At 32.1% G+C, this 15,905-nt stretch overlaps 2 protein-coding genes across 2 annotated transcripts; one reads left to right on the top strand and one right to left on the bottom strand.

The window, feature by feature from the left end:
- Window positions 1-30: 30 nt before the first annotated feature.
- On the bottom strand, window positions 31-4,859 carry LOC144854132 (tRNA selenocysteine 1-associated protein 1-like). The gene is made up of 9 exons (XM_078712023.1): window positions 4,731-4,859; window positions 4,350-4,441; window positions 4,112-4,220; window positions 3,368-3,417; window positions 3,161-3,270; window positions 2,697-2,844; window positions 1,638-1,860; window positions 1,193-1,253; window positions 31-631 (listed from the first exon to the last, which is right to left on the bottom strand). Exons 1-9 carry the CDS (start codon window positions 4,773-4,775, stop codon window positions 495-497), a joined length of 975 nt encoding a protein of 324 aa, XP_078568149.1. The 5' UTR covers window positions 4,776-4,859; the 3' UTR covers window positions 31-494.
- Window positions 4,860-5,036: 177 nt separating this feature from the next.
- Window positions 5,037-15,338, top strand: LOC144853728 (p21-activated protein kinase-interacting protein 1-like). The gene is made up of 8 exons (XM_078711522.1): window positions 5,037-5,139; window positions 5,875-6,037; window positions 6,205-6,453; window positions 7,272-7,417; window positions 7,933-8,036; window positions 8,835-8,952; window positions 9,663-9,934; window positions 15,238-15,338. Exons 1-7 carry the CDS (start codon window positions 5,053-5,055, stop codon window positions 9,930-9,932), a joined length of 1,137 nt encoding a protein of 378 aa, XP_078567648.1. The 5' UTR covers window positions 5,037-5,052; the 3' UTR covers window positions 9,933-9,934; window positions 15,238-15,338.
- The last annotated feature ends 567 nt before the right edge of the window (window positions 15,339-15,905 follow it).

Genomic DNA, 15,905 nt, shown 5'->3' with positions numbered 1-15,905 from the left:
TAATGAAAAAAAACATGAATACACAATATATGCTGTTCTGTTGGCTTAAAAAAGCCAATTTAATTTCTTATAAAAAAAACCACTTGAAAACAACCTGCTAAAATACTTTTTGTTGTCAAGTAATATTTTCCACTGAAAGGAATATAACTAGCCATAGTGTATGATGTCTCATAAAACAACTAGATGTTCACCTCTCAACACAGCCACACACAGCACAAGAATTGATTCACCATAATGTTGAGAGGCCTGGGGCCACCAAATATGGCCAATCAGGCAAGCCATTCACGCATAACTACACCTGTCAGGCGAACATTGACGAATTTTTCTCAGAAATTAATTGTATTGCTATTGACAATCGAGTTTATAAAAACAATACAATATGTTGTTTTAAATACACTGTACTAAATAACATTCTTCAGATATACAGCGGCCATTTTTATGCAGAGTCCTTGCCCAGCTGGCATCATGTCACTCCCAAAATGTTCATAAATGTACTATTTTGATAAAACATATGTATATGTATCCACAGGCATCCACCTTGACTTCTGCATAGCTTCATAAAATTCACCACGATACTTTTGCATAATGTCTGCATCTATAACACTCATATCCGTTGGTTCTTGTCCATGTTCTACAAAGGAGGTATAATAGAAAGATTATTATTGTCCATAAATCTAGTTTTAAAGGTGTGTGTATTCCTCTTTTTTTTTAAACATTTCTTTTTAGAAGATTTTAAGTTAATTTAATATTTTTACTATTTTATCATTATGTTATCATGTAAAGCCATGTCTACACTACCAAACTGTATGTAACAACAAAATGTGATGTTCCCATATATGGATATGATGATGTCGTATCACTACCATATTTGAGCAAATCACACTTTTTTTGTCAAACTAGTTTGATAGTGTAGACAAAGCTTGAGTCAAGAAAATACTGTAGTGGAGCTGTAGCTTGGTGGTTAACGTGCTTGACTTCCAATCACAGTGTTCAATCCTGACCTAGTGCCAGGGTTGTAACTCACAACTTTTTCAACTCCACTCCCTTTATTTATAGGCATGATCAATTATAAAATGGTTTATCCATCCTGTAATTGGCGAGTTTGTGCTTGCTGTTAGGATGTGTATGAAATAAAATGAAATAAGAAAAAATGAAATACAATTTATACTGATAATTCTTATGACCAACTTACCCATTTCAAATTCATCATCATCTATAGCATATTCTTCAGTGGAATGTTCTTTTGTGCCATCCTAAAATAGATAAAATATCATAATAAATAATACTTTAATCTATACCTTTAATTTATACATGTTGCTGGCTATATTAATCTTTTGCTTAAAGCTCTGTCTACACTATCAAACTTGTTTGACAAAAACGTGTGAAATTCCCAAATATAGTAGTGATATAACATCATCATGTCCATATATGGGCACATCACATTTTGTTATCACATAAAGTTTGATAATAGTGTAGACAAGGCTTTAAGTTTGACCCATTTAGGCTATATATTGCAGTATGTATCATTTTGAAACCTGATCTGCACTGATGCAATCTAATAAGATCGAAACAGTACTGTCTGCAGATTGGATACAAAATATAAAACAATATAAATAAGTATAATTCAAAATACTCACATCTGTTGTATCATTTTCAGATTGGTATGTATAATATTGTTCATAATTTGCCGCAGACCACTCATCAGTTCCTCCCTGGTTTTTATAATACTGGCTATAGTCTCCTCCAGCTTGCTGCGGCCATTGTTGGTTCCAAGGCCCATTGTACTGAGACTGAGCATATTGACTGGCTCCATAGTAACCAGATTGTTGTTGTTGTTGTTTAAAATTTTCAAATGCTCGACTGCAAGAAAAAAAAAATCATCATTTATTATCGTTGTATTCAAACGAGACCTTTAAACTGTTTTTGTCATGACCTTATTTTCTTTTATATATATATATAATTATATACAAATCCCTTACTTTCTTTTCGTTTATGGGTCTTGCGTAACAAAAAAATATCTTCTTGCAAGATCCTCTATTAATGGTATTGTTTAATTATATATTACCATTTTTTAAATTGTATTTTTTACCATTGATAGAAATTAATAAAAGTTGAATTATTATTATTAAAGACTCTTTAGTCACATCACGAGACACTTCATTAGTTAGTAAATGATTAGCCATAACAGTTATTATCTTTCTTTTATGTTAAAAACCAGTAAACCAGTTTGCAATTCAATTTGTGTCTGTAAACTAGAGACTGTAAACACATTTTCATTTCATTTTCAGGATCAATACATATGAAATGCCAAAATATTTATCTTTTTTAATCTAATACAGTATTAGATTATAACCTAGACTAAAGCTCTGTCTACACTATAAAAAAAGTGATGTACCCAAATATGGTAGTGATATGACATCATCATGGTCAGTTTCTACCCAAAAGCAATCCGTGCAATTAATGACACATGTTTTAAGTTAAGTTTGTACCGGAATGGTGTCCGGATAGTTTCACCATGTAGTTTAGGTTTGTTATTTGTTGTTAGTCAAAACCGTTCAATTTGTTTCAATGTAAATGTCTTTTACATTTTTACAAATGACAATAAATTTACTTTGATAGTGTAGAGCTTTATACATGATGTATGCAGAAAAAACAATCTTTTCTATACTACTACTAGTAGAAATAAGAAATGCAACCTTTTTGGTGTGGCAACACTCAATTTGAGCGTTTTTGCACCAAGTCCCGCCGCTCCTTGCATTTCAGCAGCAGCTTTGTTCCTTTCCTCTTCATTGTAAAACCTTACAAAACCAAATCCCTTTGGAATTCCACCATCATCAAGAACAACTGAAAGATCAAAATAACAATAATGGATATTAAAGATATATTGTCTGAAAAAATATTTTTTTTTACAATTTTTTTGTTGAATATGCCATTTTAATGCCACATAATAGCTATTCACTTTGACCAAAAATTGGATCATTAAAAAAATTATTCTGTTCCAATAATTATAATTTTATTATGGTGATATTTCCTTATTCATTACTTTATCTTGATTTATTTGATTCTAAAGAAGGACATTTTTTGATTTAAAAAAGAAACTACACAGGTCATGCTCGACATTCAAAGCAACTGATCTTTTTTTAAAAATCAAATTACTAACCTTTGGCCCCTTTAACATCTTGGTATCGATCAGCAAAGAAGTCATGCAGCATTAGGTCATCTACCTCTGGTGTAAGGTCACCCACAAATATTGAAAATTCTGGCTTAGGTCTAAAAGATTGTGTTTGAAATTTTTTTAAATATTTATGCAAAACAATACTATAATTAATTTATATTTTTTGTTTATTGATGTAAAAATAAAACTTACGCCCACTGATGGCTAGAGTCTCTCTGGCAATGATTTAAGCGGAATTTTTTCTATAAAAAAAGATTTCATGAATAGGTTTTAAAATACAATATTATTAATAACTAGAGGGTACTCCGAGAGTACAAACCTCCGCCTACTGTAAAATTCCCCTACATAAAATTCCCCCTGAATATTTTTTTTAAAAATTGTTTTTATTAGTTCTAAGTGTAAATATGCTAACAGCACACTACAAAGTTGTGGATGACAGTGTGGTGTAATGGTTATGTATCCAGCCTCTCACAGTTGAGATCGCTGGTTAAGTCCCACTGAGGTTTTTTTTTTATTCTTTTTTTTGTTTTTTTTTGTTTTTTGTGGACCTTGATCTTTGACCCTGACCCTTCAAAATTTAACCACAATTATATGATGTGTCATTGATCATTGTGGCTAAGTTTGGTGAGAATCGGATAAAAACTGTGGTCTCTAGGCAGTAAAATAGTTTTTTGTTAGTTGTGACCTTGACCTATGACCTTTTCCCCTCAAATTCGAACTCGTCCGAGCTTTTTGGTCATAGATCATTGTTGCCAAATTTGGTGAGAATTGGATAAAAACTGTGGCCTCCAGGCTGTTCACAGACACACACACAAACACACACACACACAAACATACAGGGGTGAAAACATAACCTCCTTGGCGGAGGTAATAATTTAGGTTATTTAGATAATTCAGATTTGTAAGTAAACTGTTACACACAGTAATGATTCTTACATTTGGCATGCCTGGAATTGGTTTGTTGTTGTATTGCCGTAGTACTCTTGATGCAACATCTTTATTTCCAAAATCAACAAAACAGTAAGCATAGCTACTTCCTTCTGGTCTGAAATGAAACCCAAAAGTAATGATAATGAATTAAGTAATATTTATTGACCTACAATAACTGAATTACACTCTAAAACAGGAGAGATTTGACTCATTTGAGGAAGGCGTTTTTTCAGTATCTTCCTACCTGGTTTTTCTTATTACTCGAACATACACTACTTTTTCTCCCTGATCTTCAAATAGCTTTCTGACAAAGTGCTCATCCATTCCATATTCAAGCTGAAAATAATAACATTATATTAGTTTAATAGAGGAATTTAGTATACAATATAAGAACACTAGTTTACTAAAAAAAAAGGGCCAGGCTAGTAAAATATAGTCTCTTTCTTGGTGGCCTATAATTAGGCTAGCCTAGTACTTCTTTATTTAGTATACCGAGCTAGGCCTAGCTAGCTAGCTAGAACCAGGCTAGGTAAGGCTAGGCCTAAAACTATGTTTAAATGATAGGCCTAGGGCCTAGCTATATATATGCTATTCATCCCTGCAAATATAATATATTTATACTTACGTTTGCCATATAAATAGAGCTTGAGGTTGTCGTTTTATTTGTCATTTTGTACTTAAAATATGCCTTTTCAAAAGGAGACTCTAATCAATGTGACCTTATCTCGTTTGTTTTGACCTTAATGGGCCTACAGGCCTAAATATGTTTATTTTAAAATACTTATGGTATATTCAATTTACTATTGGACACTTGATATTATAGAATAATATATATTTTAAATAATTTATTATTTTGTTATATTTATTAGTTTTAAATAAATGTATAAATATTTAATTAAATTCATATCATATTTAAAAGTTTTGATAATGCCAAGCATAAATCAAAGATGGCGACCTCCATGGGAATCGACGTGATTGTAGGATGTTATGAAAGATCGTTAATTGGATATAGTCTAATCAAGAATGATGACAAGGTATTAAGCTTAATATAATTGAAACGCTTTGCACAGCTAATATGATGTAAAATTATGTCAGTTAAATGAATGAATATGTAAAAAATCTTATGCTAGAAATAGGAGTAGGAACATGCAGGGGTTCACAGACAGTGTGTGAGGAGAGGCCTATTATATGTTATGAAGGAAGGAAATGGCTTGCCGCCCAGCATCGTGGCTGGAACTGGAAAGAGGACGTTAACTATTTTTTGTTAGGCCTAAATATGGGAAAAGAAGCATGACATTAGAAATATTGTAGTCATTGCCTTGTGCTAGGCCCTACCTACCTTGAAATATGTAATTTATAAATATTTGTTTTGTAAATAGGCCTACAGTACAGTAGTAGTAGTCTACTTCTTTCATATAGCCAGACAGTAGTAGGGGATACTAGTAGTAGTAGTAAATGAATCCAATACCTAGATTGATTTACTATATTTTATTAATCTAACTGTAATTCAATTCAGACTTTTTATGAACTTTTGTTTAATTAAAGAGTTTATCACAGTTTTAGAAATTTGTAATAAATGAATGAGCTGTATTAAACTATTATACTTTACAAACTATTGTTGGTGAATCTCCGTATTTTAAGGAGCATGAATACTTGAAGATCGTTAAGGAGCGCGGAGAAGTGAGATCGCCCACGCGCTCTTAAAAAGGACTGGTATGTACTTTACACATCGTATAACATGCAATATGTTTTTTATTTATTATTTATAGGAGTATACATTCAAGGTAAAGTTTACGAACAATGCACATACTGGCTGTGTTAAGACCATTGCATCCTCAGACAATTTCCTTGCCTCTGGCAGTACAGATGAAATGATTCAGTTATTTAACTTGAAGTCAAATTGTGAGCTTGGAAGTCTTATGCATCACAAAGGTAAAACAATTTCTTGTCTAAAGCTCTGTCTACACTATCAAACTTTGTGACAAAAAAATGTGATGTGCCCATATATGGACATGATGATTTTCAATATATGTTAACGTATATTTAAATAATTAATAAAATTGAACAATTGTTGCTAAATATTTTATTAATACACATAGGGTCAATTAGCAGTTTGTGTTTCCATGACAACAAACACATGTTGAGCTGTAGTGATGATGGCACTGTTTGCATCTGGTCGACAAAGGATTGGGATTGCCACAAAGTTCTCCGAGGCCACAGGTCAGAGGTGTTGTCTGTGGCTGTGCATCCTTCAGGCAAGCTTGCAATGTCCGTAGGGAAAGACAAGACACTACGGACTTGGAATCTTATACAAGGAAGATCAGCATATATTACAAATTTGAAAGCTGGTAGAATATTTTGGTTTTTTAATTTTATTAAGACCATTTAAGCTTGGTTCCCACTCAATTAATAAAAATATCCCACAATGCAAATGCAAATAAATCGCAGTTTATATGGTCCATCCATAAAACGTAAAGGTATTTATACTGGTCCTCAAGCTTAACTGGAAACTGAGGAAATCTAGATTAGGCCCTCCACAGACCCATGACAGCCAGCAGTGCAGCGCCTATCAGATCAGCACACCGGGAGATGATCACCTACTCTTTGCGAATAGTATACCAAGTTCTACAGTATACAATGTTTGCACTGGCTACACACTTTTTCCACAATACTTTAAAGTGAGCCACCATCTTGGTTGTCAAACACAAGATTGAACAATTAGATTTTGACATAATGAGTAGACGGGTTTATAAATATAACACAGATTCAATTCAATTTCATTTTCTTTTATTTCGGAAATTTCATCCATATCAACAAACGTACAAACAGAAAAAAGGAAATTCGCAAACTCTGAGCTTAAATATATAGGATACTTCTCCATCTACAATACATTTTTGAGTTATAATAGAGCATGTTATAATAAATATAAATATTAAGTTTAGAACCCCTGTCTCTGTCTACACTATCAAACTAGTTTGACAAAAAAAGTGTGATGTCCTCAAATATGGTAGTGATATATCCTAATAATGGTAGGTAGACATTTTTTGTCACATAAAGTTTGATAGTGTAGACAGAGCTTAAAATGGGGAAACTCTGTGGTGCCCAAACATATTCTGGAAGTGAACTTTAGTATAATTTTAATTTCAAATTGTTTTCTTTTGAATAGTTGCGGATCTTGTGTTATGGAATGCTAGTGGTACCAAGTACATGGTTGCCATAGACAATAGAGTTGATGTTTATTTACTTGAAACAGCTATGGTCATTTCTACATATACTTTTACTGGTAAAATTCTATGTGCTGCCCTCATACAGGTAACATATTGAAATAATATTCTCTATCTCTAAACTACCTACCACCATTAACAGCATATTAATATACATAATACTATAACCTTACTGGAATACAGTAATAGTTGTTGTTAGAAAGTATTCTATGTTGGACAACTGATGTTTATAAAATTGAATAATTGAATAGATTACTGTATGATATATGTGTTTAGAAATACTATTATTCTCTTTGTTAAAAGTTGACTTAAATTGTCAAATATCCGCTTAGAATATATCTCCTAATAGCCTATTGTAAAATGTGTTGCGTGTCCTTGTCGATAATAATAAGAAGAATACTGATAGACTTTTATAGTGCCTAATGTAAACTTTTCTAAATACTTTACATCATGTATTGTACTTTGTATAGTAGTATCAAACCACAATGGATTACATTGCCACAATTTTTTTATTTCTTATTGTCAATGTTATATTCAACACCCTTGAGTGTTTGTATATGAAAACCATACATCCTGTTTTTCTATTGTCATTTGCATTGATAGGATGATTATGTTGTTATTGGAGGAGAAGGGGATACAATAGAAATATTCAAATCTGATGTACTTAACCCAGTTTGCCTGTGTAAATGGAAAGCCCATACAAACAGGTAACTTATTTTATAGTGTATTCACCCAATTGATCAATTATTTCTGTTTATTTATTGCAATAACAACGATATGAGAACACAAATATTATTTATATATTCTACTTCTACTACTTTAAAATTGGAGCGGAGTTGTGGCTTGGTGGTTATGATGCTTGGCTACCACTCTGGGTTCAAGTCCCGTCACATGTCAGGATTTTTTTCTAAGGACAAAATTACAACTCCACTCCCAAAGACTTGTAATAAGACTTTGTTTATGTAGAGCATCTTGTGTATATGTTTGTCTTGTGAACCTCTGAGGGTTCCTAATGATCAGCAATTCCTCTTTAATTCCTAAATAAAAGGTTTGAATTTCCATAGAAAAAGGAAAAAACATTGTAGAAGAAAGCATAAATTATGACATCAAGCAACCAAAGATGTATTGACCTCAAAACATAATCAAATTACATATACCTCCCTGGTGGAGGTAAAAAGATAATTAAAATTAAAACTTTTAGTTTACAGTTATTAATACAAAAATAATAATTTTGTTTATTAAACAACAAAATACAAGTAACCATAAACCCATTCATTGACTTCTAGACAATGCGCTTCCAGTTTTTTTTCTTTTTAAATTACGGATTTCTACTCTCCAAAACAATTACTTTTTTTCTATCAAATTTTTGGTGAATAACTATAATGTGACTTAATACAGTATTGCATTATACCTTTAGTACAGTGGACATTTATTTAACCATGCAGACCTCCATGCATATTTGATGTAATTATGTAAATAAGTATAATTTTATCAATGCTTTACAGAGTAAAGGCAATACAACATGTTGAGAGGGCAGTGACAGATGGAGGAGAAGTGTCTAACTGGCTGTTTACAGCTTCAAGTGACGGTCACATTAAAGCATGGCATATTGATTTCGAAAAAGTAAGAATGTTTTAAAGAGTGTTAAAGATGTATTGTCCCCCAAAACCATGAAAAATGAAAATTAATAAAATCAGACTTTAAATAGGCCATTTTGCAGATTTAATAAAGTTATTCACTTCTGTAAAAACAAAAGACAAAAAAATGTATTTCAAAAGACAAAAGAAATGTTTAATGTTAACCAAAAACCATTGTCTGACAGACAATTTAAGTATTTTTTGCTTTCAATTACATTTTTTTCAGTTAAATAATTTTTTGTTTTCGATCCAGTTTTTGGTCAAAGTGAATAAATATAATGTGACAGTAAAATGGCATATTAAAAAAATGTGAAACAAAAAATATTTTTAGGGGGACAATATTTCTTTGTGTATTAATAATTGTCGTCCTTATCACCAACATAACATTTATGCTAGATAAAGATGATGGTAGGTAAAGACAATATGGCTTGTAGTTTGTTTGCTCAACTTTGCAGATGCGCCAATGGTTATACACCAGAGGTTTTCCAAAAATAATAACCAACCTACAGGGTATATAGTAAATTACTAAGCCTCTATAATGTCAATTATGTAAGCATCTGTTTGGCATGTTTCAGTAAAATATGTTTACAGTTGTTTTATTAAATATTAATTTTGTAATTTATTATAAACATATAATACTACTGGAATAATAATTATAAATGATAATGTTAGTTAATAAATTAATAAATTTTATAGATTTCAGAGCAGCCATGCCTCCTTGCAGCACTGGATACAACAGCAAGACTAACATGTTTGACAGTTAGATCAGCAAAAACTGCCCAATCAGATGCAAGTGATTCAGTAAACAACCAATCAGAAAACACAGTTAAATCAAAGAGGAAACGAAACAAAAAACAAAGATTGCAAGAAAGGAGAAAAGACAAAGAAATTAAAGAAAAGGAAGTTGATGATGATGATAACGATGTCACAGAAAAAAAAAAGAAAAAAGTAGAAATTGTACATTAAAGGTAAACATTTAATAAAAAAATGTATTTCAAAGCAACTTGTGTGTATAATTTGTTTTAGAATTTTAAATTACCTTCTGACTGAACAACTTCAGTGAACTATCAGTGGCATGACAGCTCACTGGCTAAAGCCAGGGGCCTCGGAGCTTATGGGGCCCCTGAGCAGTGACAAGAAGAAGAAACAGGCATTAAATATGTAGAAAAAGGCTAAAAACGCCCGGCCTAACCTTACATGATACAGGCATCACATGTGATATAAATGAGATACTGTATTACCAAATATTCCTATGATACTTTTGTAAATACAGTAGATAGTATGTGGAGATACAGCACTGTGAATCTGTGGTCGCATTCACCAATCACACTTAAGTGAGATATTTCACTTAACTCAATAAAAATTGGAGTATTTCCCTTAAATTGTAAGGGTAAGTGTTTCCCTTAGCCTAAGTGTGAATGTTAAATACAGCCACTGGTGGATTTTGGACGTTGACAGTGCAGAAAACAATCTAAACAGCACAATCTGATACAGATATGTAATTATCATTGAATCAGCCCTAGTTTTTTAAAGGATGCTTTATATCAGACAATAGACATTGTGGTCCAGACAACTTATGATACTTGTCCTTTGATAATAATACTTCTAAACTTCAAAATTTTTTGTTATGCTAATATTTATATCTAACAAGAAGGACATAGATTTGTGAACTGGAAAAATGAGGGTAGCTTTGTATAGTTGTATTCGAAATTGTTATGGAGAAATGAATGCATATATATCACTATTGAGATGTAGTTCATTAATTGTTAACTAGTATAAATTTAACTTATAACGGTATGTTTAAAAGGTGAACATTATGAAACCTTAAATAACAAGGCCATATACATGGCTGCAGTCGCGTGCTCAAATTTGAGTTAGTGTTTACCGACCAACCGACCGACATAGTGAGCTGTAGAGTCACGTTTGTACGCGACTAAAAATGCATTTAAGGGCCCGTTTCAACTGTGTAAATCAAAGAGGTCTATAAAATAACACATTTCATACGCTATCATATCTCGCGTAAGTAATTCCGACCGTGTCTCGTTTTCTTTATACTGTATTTATATAATATTTAATTAGTCTTTTTATTTATTTTGTATTATTTATTTTTTCTTTGAAACCTTGACAATGGAATACGTCATGTATCGAGTAGGCAGCAATAATATTAAATAACAGATAAATAATTCATAAACTGTAGATGAAATTGATAAGGATCAAAAAGCATGTGAATCATTGCTAATATGGATTATTTGATTTGATTTTGCTAAGCTTTTAGGAAATTTAAGATTTACGCAACATATATGTACGGATTACTATCAAGGAGACTCAACCGTGTCAAGCAACCTGTTACCCAAAAAACGTGACAAAAAGGGCTAGGTCGCATTGGGTATATTAGTCCATGCTTGTAAAATATTGAAAGAGAACAAATCTCAAAATAAAGTTCGTCCCGACCTAAAGTTACTCCAGAAGTTAGTCCCGAACTAGTGAAAGCAGATAAAGAAAACTTGGTGAATGTGAAAAAACAGGTGGTAAGATACGACGTGTTCCAACCAGGTGTCCAGAGTCACATACGAAGCTAGTGATAGTTGCTGTGATAAACAATCTTTAAATATTATAGCACATGTAACCAAGGATAAGGTTAATATTAAATCGTAATATTCCCTTTTGGAACAAAAAAATATAGTTAGTGGTCATGGTTGCCAGCGTGTTTGTCATTAAAAAACGGTTCGTTTTTGGGTATTTTTCCGTTTTTATTTCCTATAACCTTCAATTCAATCTACTTGAAAATCAGCGGTAGCTATACTCAGCCAGACAAATGGTAACAATTGCTTCACACGACAAACCGTGGCGCAACATATGCACTTAGTCAGTGTTATAATTGTATCGGATGTGTTTAGTTGAGCCTGGGTCACATTATAATGATGTGTCTAGATGGTAGAGGCCGATGTACGCTTCACCTGTGTGTGTGTGAATGTGATATTCTGTTGGTTGAACTAGGCCACTGAAAACATGACACATCAAAAATTCACCGTTATAATTGCTTTTCTTTTGTGTAAAAGTGAATGTTGAGCGTGGGGATACCCAGGAACAGTGCAGTGCTATGACAAAATAATTTTTAGTTTTTAAATATAATTGATATTGATAACTTATAGGCCTAATGATCTTTTATGTAAGAAATTCAAATTGTGCAACATTTATAAAGAGTATTTTCTGTGTTTAATTGTGTATGAGGGGTTTTAACATTATTTATTTTGATGTAGCAAACATGACTATGATTAAGTCCAAAAGTAATTTGTCATGGCAACCTCATATTGATCAAATGATTAGTAAATGTAATTCTAGAATGTACTTTCTCAAACAGGTGCGGAGGGCAGGCCTGGATGCCCCCGCACTTGTCCAATTTTATACTAGTATCATTAGACCAATATTAGAATATGCGGCCACAGTTTGGGGATCAAATATTACGAAGAGAATCAACAACTTGAACAAATTCAGAGAAGGGCCTTTAAATGTATTTTTCCGCATGCTACTTATTCCGATGCCCGCAGCTTCCTTGGTTTTTCTACCTTAGAAGACCGCCGTGTTCGACTGTGCAAGGATTTTTTTGTTAAAATCAAAGACCCCAGTCACAGATTGAATCATTTGTTACCGGAGGCTCCTTCTGCTGCTTATAATCTTAGAAGACTCCGTGAGTTCTGTATCCCTAGAGTTAAAACTAACCGTTCAAAAACGTTTATTATTAATCACGGATTATTCCAAAAATGGTAAACATTTTGTGTTATGTTTCCGCGACCTTCCGTACCTTTGTGTGTAAATATTATTGAAAATTTTTGAAGTTTTTAACATTTTTTAAATTTGTAAACATTTTTAATACTTTTAAATTTTTATCCTGCAGGCCTATGTCTTTAACAATTTGAATTTTATATTTATTGTTTTTATAATAAGTGATTTTTAATTGTAATTTTGTTTTAATTTTTTGATTGTATGTTCTACATTTCTGAATGTCTTTTATATTTGTATATTGCATTTTATTTTTCTGAGTGAAACGCTTTTGTTAAACTTCAATCTTTCGTTTGATTGCAATAAAGTTCTATTCGTATTCGTATTCGTAAGTAGCCGTTTACCAATCATACGCATTTAACGACAATCGCGACAATGCAATTTATGGAAAGTTAAATTACTTTATCAGTTATACAGAATAAAAGAAACTTAAGTAAATCAATTACAATTATACTTATAAAGTAATAAAGGTGTGAAGGAGACGATTTGTTTATATTAAAATTTATCAATATTTCTCGATTTAAGATTTATGATGTTGTTTTTAGAAGTAAAGCTCTGTCTACTTTATCAAACTATTGTGATGTGCCCAAATATGGTAGTGATATACCCAAATTTGGTAGTGTTATGACATCATCATGTCCATATATGGGCACAACATATTTTTTGTCACATAAAGTTTGATAGTGTAGATAGAACTTAAGAATCTAAATGATATCTTATAATAACAAACAACCAGAATCTATGACTGTTTTTTAAAAATCTCTTCCTGAAATTAAATTTATTCAATTAAATCTATAATTGAAATCAATTAACTGTATAATTGCCTCATAATAAATTCCTTCCAGGCTAAGCTTATAATGTTTTATAAACCATTATTTTGATTGAATTGTTTTGTAATTGACCGTCATTAAACGATTGTTGTTGCTTACATCCTGTGGGTTACGTCATACTTATAGAAGAAATAGACTAGAAGAGCTGAGGCTGAAAATCCTACACAAAAAAAAACAGGGAACCGAGAAAACTGCTTTAGGCTCTGTCTACACTATCAAACTAGTTTGACAAAAAAAAGTGTGATGTGCCCAAATATGATAGTTATAATATATGACATCATCATGTCAATATATAGGCACATCACAATTTGTTGTCACATAGGCCTAAAGTAATAGTAATACTAGATAGTGCAGACAGAGCTTTATTGGTCATACATACTGCGTGAACGTTATAAAAACGAAGAGATGTGAACGTCTGTAGGCCTAAGTTTAGAAATTGAAATTCAAATATTAGCAATTCTATGCTGATAGAAAATAGAGAGAAAGTTTATTCATGCACGTAAATACAATCATCCTTACACCTTGTAGGCCCACCCATTTATTCACCCGAGTGAAGTGAGAAAAACTTTGTAAAGAGTGAGATTGGAACTCGACTTGGAAACCTACTGCACCAACCTATACTTCATAATAGATTCATGTCGTATCAAATATACAGAAAACATTATGTTATACATTATTATTAATAGTCTAATCAGGCAGCTACGGTCTGCCTTATAATACTATTATAGGCCTATATATTGCTTATATTATTTGTATCTGCATTGATATCAGTCACCGGTACCTCATCATTGTCATTTTTTTCAGTAATTTGCCTTTGGATTTCAAGTATAATTATTATACTATACTATATAGATTTATAACGCGCTTTTCCAAAAAAAAGACCAAAGCGCTTTACATTAATTAGAGCAATATACAAAGACAAATAGAACATCTAAATTATTCCTTAGGGAAAAGAAAACTTTTTAACAATTTTTTAAAACTTGGAGCTATACGCACATTAATAGGTAAATTATTCCATAACTTAGGTCCAATGACAGAAAATGATTTATTACCAAATAGTCTATTATTATTATTATAGATACTTATTTTAGGATAGATTGTGATATTCCATTATTTCTTCACTGTACAGATTTACTGTCAGTGGCAACTTCAACAAATATTTGGTTTGTTTTTTCCCTTCTCAATTGTTTCCGAAGGATTCATTGAATACTGTTTCCATATGTTATCCTGTTGCTGTTGAACGTATTTATGTTGTTTTCGTTATTATTCCGATGTGTCATTGCCGACTAAACTACAATGTGTAAAAAGCATGATTTTCAAATTATGCTACAACTAACACCATTCTCTGTCCTTTTTATATTCGGGCCAATATAATAACACAATATTGGCCACCTATGCCTACTAGATTTAGGCCTCTGTAGGCCTATTTAATGCGACTGGAAAGCAATCATAGCTTTAACTAGTTTTATCTATTATGTGGTTCGATTTGTGATTTTTTTTCTGTTAGGACAGAATTTGGTTGCTATTATATCATAATAACACGTGTTAATTTAGTTGACAATATTGCGTAAAATATGTTTTATTAGTCGAAGTGTTAATAATTAACTATAGGCCTACATGTACTGTTAACCAACGTGTATTCCTTTTAATATAATCGACAGGTAACAGACATTGGATCTATGCTGTGATATAAATCTCCTGTAGGCTAAGCATTTATGTGGCGATTTCCATCACGACCTGAACTCATGTCATTAAATGTTAGCAGATGATCTTCTTTTCCGAGAGACATGAAGAAAAGTGCAAAAACCTTTACAATGTCCCAGATGAGTTATCTTGAATCCTTTTGTTGATTCAATTTGTTGACCGGTTTTCCTAGCGTTTGTTTGTGATAAACGAAGCATGCGTTAAATATATGAAGACCTAATCGTAGATAAATCTATAATTTAAGTAGGATTTCCTCTAGGCACGCATAACACCAGTAACAAAGCAATTTTGAATATTCTTACTGCAAATTCTCAGATCTGACACACACTTAACCTGCAATGTCATTTCAAACTTATTTCAAAACTGAAAGCCAACGTTGTCCTTATCATTGAAGAACTAACACAACCAATCACGAAAATAAATGAAATGCAACAATTTAGATAACATTTCAATATGTGGCAACGTAATAATTCCCCTACCCCCGCCCAACACTTTTCTTTGTTAGATATAATAATCTACAAGGTTACATTTCAAGGTTTCATGATTGTAGGCAGTAACTTCCTAAAAAGGGCTAGCGAGAAAAAAACCCTTTGCGGGTGAAAGATCGAGTAGTAGTTAGTACAGT

Source organism: Antedon bifida, chromosome 10 (genome assembly GCF_963402885.1).
Source record: "Antedon bifida chromosome 10, ecAntBifi1.1, whole genome shotgun sequence".
Classification (NCBI taxonomy): Eukaryota; Metazoa; Echinodermata; class Crinoidea; order Comatulida; family Antedonidae; genus Antedon; species Antedon bifida.
Note: the sequence above shows the minus strand (reverse complement) of the source record. Positions and strands in the feature narration are given on the sequence as shown.

Bases quoted from the DNA above. Each gene is read 5' to 3' on its own strand.
- LOC144854132 (XM_078712023.1), bottom strand. From the start codon at position 4,775: ATGACAAATAAAACGACAACCTCAAGCTCTATTTATATGGCAAAC. The intron at 3,418-4,111 runs GTAAGAATCATT...CTTTTTTTATAG, and splicing joins CAATTCCAGGCATGCCAAAT to AAAAAATTCCGCTTAAATCA. The intron at 2,845-3,160 runs GTTAGTAATTTG...TTGATCTTTCAG, and splicing joins AGATGTTAAAGGGGCCAAAG to TTGTTCTTGATGATGGTGGA.
- LOC144853728 (XM_078711522.1), top strand. From the start codon at position 5,053: ATGGCGACCTCCATGGGAATCGACGTGATTGTAGGATGTTATGAAAGA. The intron at 8,037-8,834 runs GTAACTTATTTT...AATGCTTTACAG, and splicing joins TGGAAAGCCCATACAAACAG to AGTAAAGGCAATACAACATG. The intron at 8,953-9,662 runs GTAAGAATGTTT...TAAATTTTATAG, and splicing joins GGCATATTGATTTCGAAAAA to ATTTCAGAGCAGCCATGCCT.